The following is an 8,972-nucleotide window of genomic DNA, read 5'->3' on the forward strand; positions in this document are numbered from 1 at the left end:
CTTTTGGCAAACCAAAGCACTTCACTTATAAAGCAATTTCTGTGATTAATTGATCAATTCGAATTATTATTTTGGATATAGACTACTGTGGTTATATATATCTGCGTGGGTACCCTGGGTACTCCGGTTTCCTCCCACAGTCCAAAGACATGCATGTTAGGCTGATTGGAGAGTCTAAATTGCCCGTAGGTATGAGTGTGTGAGTGAATGGTGTGTGTGCCCTGTGATGGCCTGGCGACCTGTCCAGGGTGTATTCCTGCCTTTCGCCCAATGTATGCTGGGATAGGCTCCAGCCCCCCTGCGACCCTGTTCAGGATAAACGGGTTTGGATAATGGATGGATGGATGGACTACTGTGGTTATTATGGGGGCTAAAAGTTGGAATAAACCTCCACACTTAGCCTAATTGCTTTCTTTGTTAAGTGGGATTACTGTGTGTCTTCGGAACATAGACTGTGCCATGTTTAGTGAGATCCATCCATCCATCCATTATCTGAACCCGCTTATCCTGAACAGGGTCGCAGGGGGGCTGGAGCCTATCCCAGCATACATTGGGCGAAAGGCAGGAATACACCCTGGACAGGTCGCCAGTCCATCACAGGGCACACACACACTCATACCTACGGGCAATTTAGACTCTCCAATCAGCCTAACATGCATGTCTTTGGACTGTAGGAGGAAACCGGAGTACCTGGAGGAAACCCACGCAGACACGGGGAGAACATGCAAACTCCGCACAGAGAGGCCCCGGCCGACGGGGATTCGAACCCAGGACCTCCTTGCTGTGAGGCGGCAGTGCTACCCACTGCACCATCCGTGCCGCCATGTTTAGTTATAAAACCTATATGGTACATGTGTGTTCAGCAAGGATATCTATTTTTCTATTGAAATTGGGTCATTGCCTGCCAACATAACAGGAAATTTGATTATTTTATTCCTGACCCAAGTTGAATTAACGTTTAAGTAACATCTACCCAGAGACTCTGATATTTTAGAAAAATCAGTGTGTATGGATGTGTGTGTGTGTGTGTGTGTGTGAGAGAGAGAGAGTAGGCTATATGTGTCTAAGTGTCAGTTTTCTGCTGAAAGTATTGTGGTGGTATAAAAACTAAACCAGCCCTGGAAAGTGGGCCAGGGGGTTATTGTTGTTATTGTACAAGGCTTTTTGGCCATGTAGGTTGTAAGTCTGATGGGCAACTGCACCCAGACCTGCTGCCCATGGAAATATTTGTGTGGGACTTTACAGCCCCAAAGGGGGGAATTATGTGGTGGAAATCTATGATTAGTAATTCTATCTATATTTCAAAGATATTTCAATCCTGTCTCATATATTCTTGCTGAATGGTTTAGCATATTTTCACAGGCCATGAGCAGTCTGTTGGTTAGAGCTCAGAGATGGGTAAAGTACAAGTCAACACAGCAGAGTCAACAGGGCAGGTACCAAGTTGACCTTTATTAAAGAAGGTAAAGTGACCTGGGGAAAACCAAACTGAAAGATTTTGACAGGGCCTTGTTTATAGACAGTGTGATCATAGCTACTAATAATTAATGTGGATTTCAGAGTCTGATGTAGGCCGGGGTGTAGGGTTTAAATCTTCTTTGTAACTGGTCAAAACCTTGTATGAACAATAAAGTGCATTGCAATAAAGACAGTGTTCCTCAGGATAACGTTGCCTCCTAGTGATCGATTGCTACTACAGTATTCTCTATGAATTAATACTATACAGATTGTACAATGTTGCTGAGTACAGCTAAGTGAGAAACTGTTTTAAGGATTCTTAACCAGGCTTTCCATCAAACAAAATGATAAGATTCTTGAAGCTGAGGGTACAATACAATTTGGTTTTGGCTTTCTGGAAATGGGGGTGTTTATGTATAAACACTGCTGTAATTTCTACATGGCGAAACCAAAAATGCCTAAATTGTGAAAAAACAGAATACAGAATTAAATAAGTAAATGATGAGTCTTTGTCTCAAACACTGTGGAGGGTACACTTTATGTACACTCATTGAGCACTTTATTAGGTATTTACTATTACGTGTTCAGAGATGCTCTTCTGCATACCACTGTTGTAATGTGTGGTTATTTGCATTACTGTCACCTTCCTGTCAGCTTTAACCAGTCTGGACATCTCTCATTAACAAGGCATTTCTGTCTGCAGAATTGCTGCTCACTGGATTTTTGAATTTTCTGAATTATTTTTTTGCACCATTCTTTGCAAACTCTAGAGACTAGTGTATAGACTAACAACAGGAAAATGCTTAAACATTTATTAGGCTCATTGAAATCAATGCTATTTGGCGGCCATCTTGAAAACATTCAATACCATATCAGATGGTTTTCTCAATGTCAAGAAGGACATTCAGAACTATTACAGATGATAACAAATATTCTATATTCATGTTCAACAAGCCTCCTGCCTTGCATGGATATCAAACTTTCTGCATTAGACTTTTAGAAAGCATATAGTCTCCCCAAAATACCCGTCTTTTTGTATCATCTATTGCGTCACATTTTTTGCGACACAACAATATATTTAAAATGATTTCCCTCAGCTAAGTGGGTCCTATGATAATTATTCTGTAAATTTTTCTGAGGGATTTTGTTTGTCAGTTTGTGTCCAAATGTCACACCCATAACGCTGGAATTGCCCTGTTACAGCTGTTTAAAAATGTACAAAAAAGTTTGGGAAATTAATTAATACATTATTTAATTAATTGTATGTATTCAGGTGGTGGCACGGATGGTGCAGTGGGTAGCACTGCCGCCTCACAGTGAGGAGGTCCTGGGTTCGAATCCCCGTCGGCCGGGGCCTCTCTGTGCGGAGTTTGCATGTTCTCCCCGTGTTTGCGTGGGTTTTCTCCGAGTACTCCGGTTTCCTCCCACAGTCCAAAGACATGCAGGTTAGGCTGATTGGAGAGTCTAAATTGCCCATAGGTATGAGTGCGTGGCCCATAGGTATGAGTGTGTGAGTGAATGGTGTGTGTGCCCTGCGATGGACTGGCGACCTGTCCAGGGTGTATTCCTGCCTTTCGCCCAATGTATGCTGGGATAGGCTCCAGCCCCCCTGCGACCCTGTTCAGGATAAGCGGGTTAAGATAATGGATGGATGGATGTATTCAGGTACTTGTTTTTTCATTTTATTGTTAAATACGAGACCAGTAATTTACCAGTCTTTATTCAAATTACTTTAAATTGTAGTTGAGTTCACGGGAGCACCTCAGTTTGTCATCCAGTCATATTGGATCCCATCTCGGCTGACCTGCGCATCTCCGTCAGCTCTGAGTAAAAGCAATAAAAATAGGAAATGCTACAACCGAGTGATTTTTCTAACTATATAGATCTATATAGATTTATTTTGTATCTGTGTTTTTGGTTGATTACATGTGTAACAACGTACCCCCCCCCTTATGTGTAATAATCAACCCCACCTAGTCGGCCATGATTTGCAGGGTCATGCTAGCTTGACACTACAACTTTCCCAGTCAATAAGAATATCAACTGATAGCCCACATAATGTGGTTTAAAATTATGTATGTTATGATTTTTTCACAGCTAAACGCATGACAGAAGCTGAAAAATAACCACGATGTAAAAAAAAAAAAAACCCTTCTCAAATAAGACATTTGGTGCTATTGAAGTCCAAAAATCGGATAATCGAACTTAAAACTAACTTTACCGCGGGTGTTAAAACATGTAATACCATGATATTAAAGCTAATTGACTTTTGGTCAAGCATATAGAAGTATATAGAAAAAACTAAAATATTGAAATACACTATTACCATTCGTTTGGAGGACACTAGCTATATCAAAAAAATAATAAATAAATAAATAAATAAATAAATAATTAAACCCGCAGTCCCATCAAAACGCCAGTGCAGTAGGTGGCGGTGTGCACCTTTTCATAAACCTATCGAAGAAGAAGCATTTTTACAAAGTTTTCCGGGAGCGTGTCAGCTTTAATGTTTAACGTTAATTCAGCATTTGTCTCTGGGGTAACTGACTGAATAACGTATCTATCTATTTATTGTTGTGTATTGAGAGAAAAGGGAGCAGAATGACGAAATCAAAAGAGAAAAGGAGAGAAAAAATAAGCGTCGCCAGTGAGGTTAGTTGGGAATATTTTGTAGCATTATTAGGCGTCTTTTGGTGTTTACTATGTAACGCTGTGGGATGTTTTGATGGTTTAGTTAGCTAAATAATTGATACATACTGTATATAGTTTTAACTCGCTTTCATTTTATTCTGTATGATAACGTGTAGCCAAACGTTAAATTCAAATGTTTCGCACGGTTGTGTACGCACTGTAAGTAAAGCGAATGCACTGTCACATCAGAAATGACGTTTTCGGACGTGTAAACGTTCGCTTTACTGATGGAATTGTAGGTTATTGGGAAATGTTTTTCAGGAGACACACGCAGGGACACAGTGTGTTGGTATGAATACAAATGGGAGCAATGGCGTACCTTGCAGTGATTCCAGATTTGTGTACTGTACTAGATCGACCGCGTCGAGGGGCGCAAATCGCTTTGCCAGGATAGCCTGGAATGGGCGGAGTTCAGGCGGCGCCGAGAGGAGCTTTCTGACCAAGAGAGGTGAGACAATCTACAGACTTGATGTTTCAGTTTTTGGCCAGAACAACCATGATTTACACAAGGCAGTGTCCCACTCCAGTCAATAATAAAACAGGGTTACGAACCAGTGAAGTGGTTCCCAACCAGGGATCCCCTGTGTACTGTTTTTTTTCTTCCAAGCACAGTTGCAATCCCATCCATCCATCCATTATCTGAACCCGCATATCCTGATCAGGTTCGCAGGGGGGCTGGAGCCTATCCCAGCATACATTGGGCAAAAGGCAGGAATACACCCTGGACAGGTCGCCAGTCCATCGCAGGGCACACGCACCATTCACTCACACACTCATGCCTACGGGCAATTTAGACTCTCCAATCGGCCTAACCTGCATGTCGTTGGACTGTGGGAGGAAACCAGAGTACCCGGAGGAAACCCACACAGACACGGGGAGAACATGCAAACTCCACACAGAGAGGCCCCGGCCGACGGGGATTCAAACCCAGGACCTCCTTGCTGTGAGGCGGCAGTGCTACCCACTGCACCATCCGTGCCGCCCAGTTGCAATCCCTATTTTTTTTATTCATTTTTCTTAATTGGAGGATTTTCATGTCTAGAGGGATTATTTACCATTATGTCAGAAATAGCTAAACATTCTATGAAGAATGTCCATGAACAGTCTGACGTTAATGGTGTGCTTATTATGATGTATTGCAAACAGTTGCATAAAATGGGTTAAATTATTTAACTGAACAAATTAAAGACTGACCTGAATCAATAGGTCCCAATAGGTCAAAATCCCATTTGGTGAAAGTGTGGACACATGGCCACAAACACTAAGAATTTGGTAGATAATGAAGAATTCGAAGAAAAGCAAATGATAGCGAGCCAAACGTGCATTGTGAACAAACTGAATCATGTGTTGAAACGCAATTAGCAATCTATTCACCTAATTTGATCAGTTAAAAAATGTATTACCATATTTATGTAATTGTTTGAAATATAAAACAGTATGGTTTTATTCTTTGACATACATAGCTACTTCTGACCTAATATGGCTTAAGAGATCAATAATTCCTTTAAACATGAAAAGCACCTATTAACAGCAATGAAATGGCAACTCTGGTTGGAACAAAAACAAGCATACGCAGGAGGTCCCCAGAGCCGGGAACCACTGGTAAAGTGTGTATGTAGTGGTTATTGTGACAGTTGTTTCACAGTGCTAGTTTTAATTCCTGTATGGCACCCAAAAAGGGTAACTGTTTTTTAATGACCTGATTGCACTAAGGATTTGAATAATAAAAAATAGTGTAGGCCAGCCTAGCTGCCTTTCATAATTAATTTGCCTGCTGTGGATTGTGATCAATTCCATTTCAATTCAAGAAGCAAACTGAAAATGAAATTCATGAATTAAAAGATAGCCATAATATTCTAACGGATTTTTTTTGCAATTGATTGAATGTACTGAATTGCACTACATTGATCCTTACTGGAGAAACTTAGCTACTCAAAAGTTGTGATCCAGCCTCTACCTTAAGTCTCCTAAAATCAGACCATTGCTTACAAATTGTGCTAAACTTGAATACTCTGTAGGTGAGTGGGCTCCAGAATTATTGGCACCTCTGACTGGCAATGCCTTAAAAATACAAAATAAAAACAAATAAATACAAAACTAATATTCTTGCTGAGAACCTCAACCTGAACATGTGAAAAATACTGTACTTTAATAATGTTTCAATGGAACCAACCAAAATCAAACATTAATTTAATGAAAAATATATTTCACCGAAATCAAGGTTCCATAATTATTGGCACCTGTTTTAGTATTTGGTGCATCCACCTCTCGCAAGGATAGCATCATGGAGTCTTTTCCTGTAATGCTTGAGAAGGTTAAGGAACACATTTGGATGGATTTTGAACCACTCCTCTATGCAGACGCTTGCAAGATCCTTCACATTCTTGGGTTTGCGCTTATGAACTGCCCTCTCCAGTTCAGCCTGCATGTTTTCTATTAGATGAGTTCTGGCGCCTGAGATAGCCACTGCAGAACATAGATTTTTCAGAACTCTGGTCCTCAAGTTGACAAACACCAATAACCAACTGGAATTAAGGCTAGATACTGAAAGCTTTCTAATTCCTGAACGAAGGAATTGATTGAATACACCTGACTAATTGGAAAGAGCTGAGAAACCAACTGTCCAATTACTTTAGGTCCCCTAAAATAGATAGAAAGGGACATAATTCCTACATGGATCACCCAATATGGATCTAGATAACCTCAAATTAAAGGTGACCATCTGCAATGTAACCTCATACTCATTGTATAATTTAAAATCCAATGTGCTGGAGTAGAGCCAAAAAAAAAACAAAAAAACATCCAAATACTTGGGAACTGCACAAAAAAAGGGGGTGGGGGGGAAAATAAACATTTTGGCTCAGTCTTTAGTATGTTGGACGGTGGCTTGCAAAAGGATGGCACAGGAGGTTACACGAGTAGTAATGCCTCCGCAGATTGAGTTGTTCAAAGAAAAGTGCAGGGGTGTGGGCAAGCACTCCCTGTGCCACAGTACTATATGTATTGACAACATTTCAAACCACAAATTCACACTAATTTACATCCTGTTTTATAGACCATAGCATGCTTTGGGTGAAATGAGAAAAGCAAAAATTAACTACCCTACCTGCTCTCTTCCGTCAACAGAGAAGCTTTAGACGATGAAATGACGATTATGACAGAGAGAATCCAAAAGTATGGTGAGAGCTTTTCTTCCCCCCAGTAATGTGTGCATGTCCTGTGTGTGAAAACGCGGTGTTGTACACGTGAGTCTGAAACCCTGACTGAAGATGTGATTTTTCCCATGATTAATGAGGAAATCTTGACTTTAAGGCCTGAAATATATGTGGGGCCAATGGAATTTGGCTATATTACCATACATTCTCTCAGCTACCAACTGTCTGATTGTGAAAGCTCCTGATGCTTATGGCTGTGACATATCCAAGCCTGTTAGATATATACGGTCTGAATGTTAGCATTTCCTGCTTAATCAAAAGAGTCACATCATTGATTACCCATCTCTCCCTGCAGAGCACCAGCTGGATGAACTGCGTGGAGAGAATAGGAGGAATATGCTACTGTCAGTGGCTCTGCTGGTCATCAGCGCCCTCTTCTACTACGCCTTCACCAGCTAGCACCCAGCACTGTGTCCAGAGCCTTCCCTGCCAGGCTAAAGGGATGCAGAATGTCCCTTATTAATCACCAAATACTGATTTTCATATCATAAATGTCTCAACCGGAGGCAAAAATGCAAATCAAGAAGTTTGGAGAGAAAACTTTTACGGCTGATTTCTTCTCACATGCATGAATTGCATCCCTGATTGCAGCCATTGGAAATTCCAGTCCTCCAGTGCTCAAGTGTTTGGTCATCCTTACTTCCCAAGCTCACGTTTGACGGGTCGTTCAATGAGGCAGTCAATTCATCTGATGCTCCATGCGTGAATTTGCTATGATTGAAATGCAACTGTTCTCTATGTACACCATAGGGACCAATGGAATCATGAATAATGGTTATTGCAGAAGCACTAAAGCCTACATGATTGAGTCTTAAGGGCTTTAGAGGGCTGGGATTTCCCATTCTCATGCCCAAAAAGGAATGTGCTTATCTAAGACTCTAAACTAAGTCTCATCTTTTCTGTTATTTTATTTCCATCTGCCTTGTGGTGCTGTTTTATACTGAGCATTTTCTACATTCAGAGCTTTGCAGCAGGCTCTTTCTGATACAACGCAACACCATTGAAACATTTTTAGCCTCTAGTAGGCATTCAAGGCATTGTTAGTGTACCAGGGGTACTTGAAATGAAATATTAACTTCCTGATTAAAGAACCATGCATCTATTGCAATTCTACTGTACGTTTTCTTATGCCAACTTGCTACTGTGCCATGATGATTTTGAAAATGTGTAAAGCAAAAGCCAGTGATGGGTAATGTGGTTGATAACAGTTGCATACATTTCTATTACAATGCTTCGCTGTTGAAAAAAAACATCTCAAGCTAAACAGTGGGTAGCTGGTTGACCAGTTCAGACCATCTCTCCCAGCTCAATATGGTTTAGCTGGTTGACCAGCTCAGTTTGGCATAGTTTCATTTTCACAGCAGGTTCTCATCGCACATCATCTGAAATGTGAGAGAAATTGATCGCACTGGCACAAGTTCAGCACTAAGCGACCTATTCAGACTAATACATGCATGCAAAGTGAAATGAATTCCAAAATTGTCTGCCTTAAGTTGGTAGCCAGTTTAGAGTTGGTGCCAAATATGGACTTCCAAATATGGAATTTTGTTTTGTTTTATTGTGTAGTCGTACTGTTTAGCTGTAGATGGTGACTTGTAGTGGTATTTC

At 40.8% G+C, this 8,972-nt stretch overlaps 1 protein-coding gene across 1 annotated transcript; it reads left to right on the forward strand.

The window, feature by feature from the left end:
* Positions 1-3,915: 3,915 nt before the first annotated feature.
* On the forward strand, positions 3,916-8,467 carry ccdc167 (coiled-coil domain containing 167). The gene is made up of 4 exons (XM_061242885.1): positions 3,916-4,110; positions 4,503-4,597; positions 7,276-7,328; positions 7,660-8,467. The coding sequence occupies exons 1-4, from the start codon at positions 4,060-4,062 to the stop codon at positions 7,761-7,763; spliced, it is 303 nt and encodes a 100-aa protein (XP_061098869.1). The 5' UTR covers positions 3,916-4,059; the 3' UTR covers positions 7,764-8,467.
* The last annotated feature ends 505 nt before the right edge of the window (positions 8,468-8,972 follow it).

This window comes from Conger conger, chromosome 5, assembly GCF_963514075.1.
Source record: "Conger conger chromosome 5, fConCon1.1, whole genome shotgun sequence".
Lineage (NCBI taxonomy): Eukaryota > Metazoa > Chordata > Actinopteri > Anguilliformes > Congridae > Conger > Conger conger.

Bases quoted from the DNA above. Each gene is read 5' to 3' on its own strand.
- ccdc167 (XM_061242885.1), top strand. From the start codon at position 4,060: ATGACGAAATCAAAAGAGAAAAGGAGAGAAAAAATAAGCGTCGCCAGT. The intron at 4,598-7,275 runs GTGAGACAATCT...TTCCGTCAACAG, and splicing joins GAGCTTTCTGACCAAGAGAG to AGAAGCTTTAGACGATGAAA. The intron at 7,329-7,659 runs GTGAGAGCTTTT...CTCTCCCTGCAG, and splicing joins AGAGAGAATCCAAAAGTATG to AGCACCAGCTGGATGAACTG.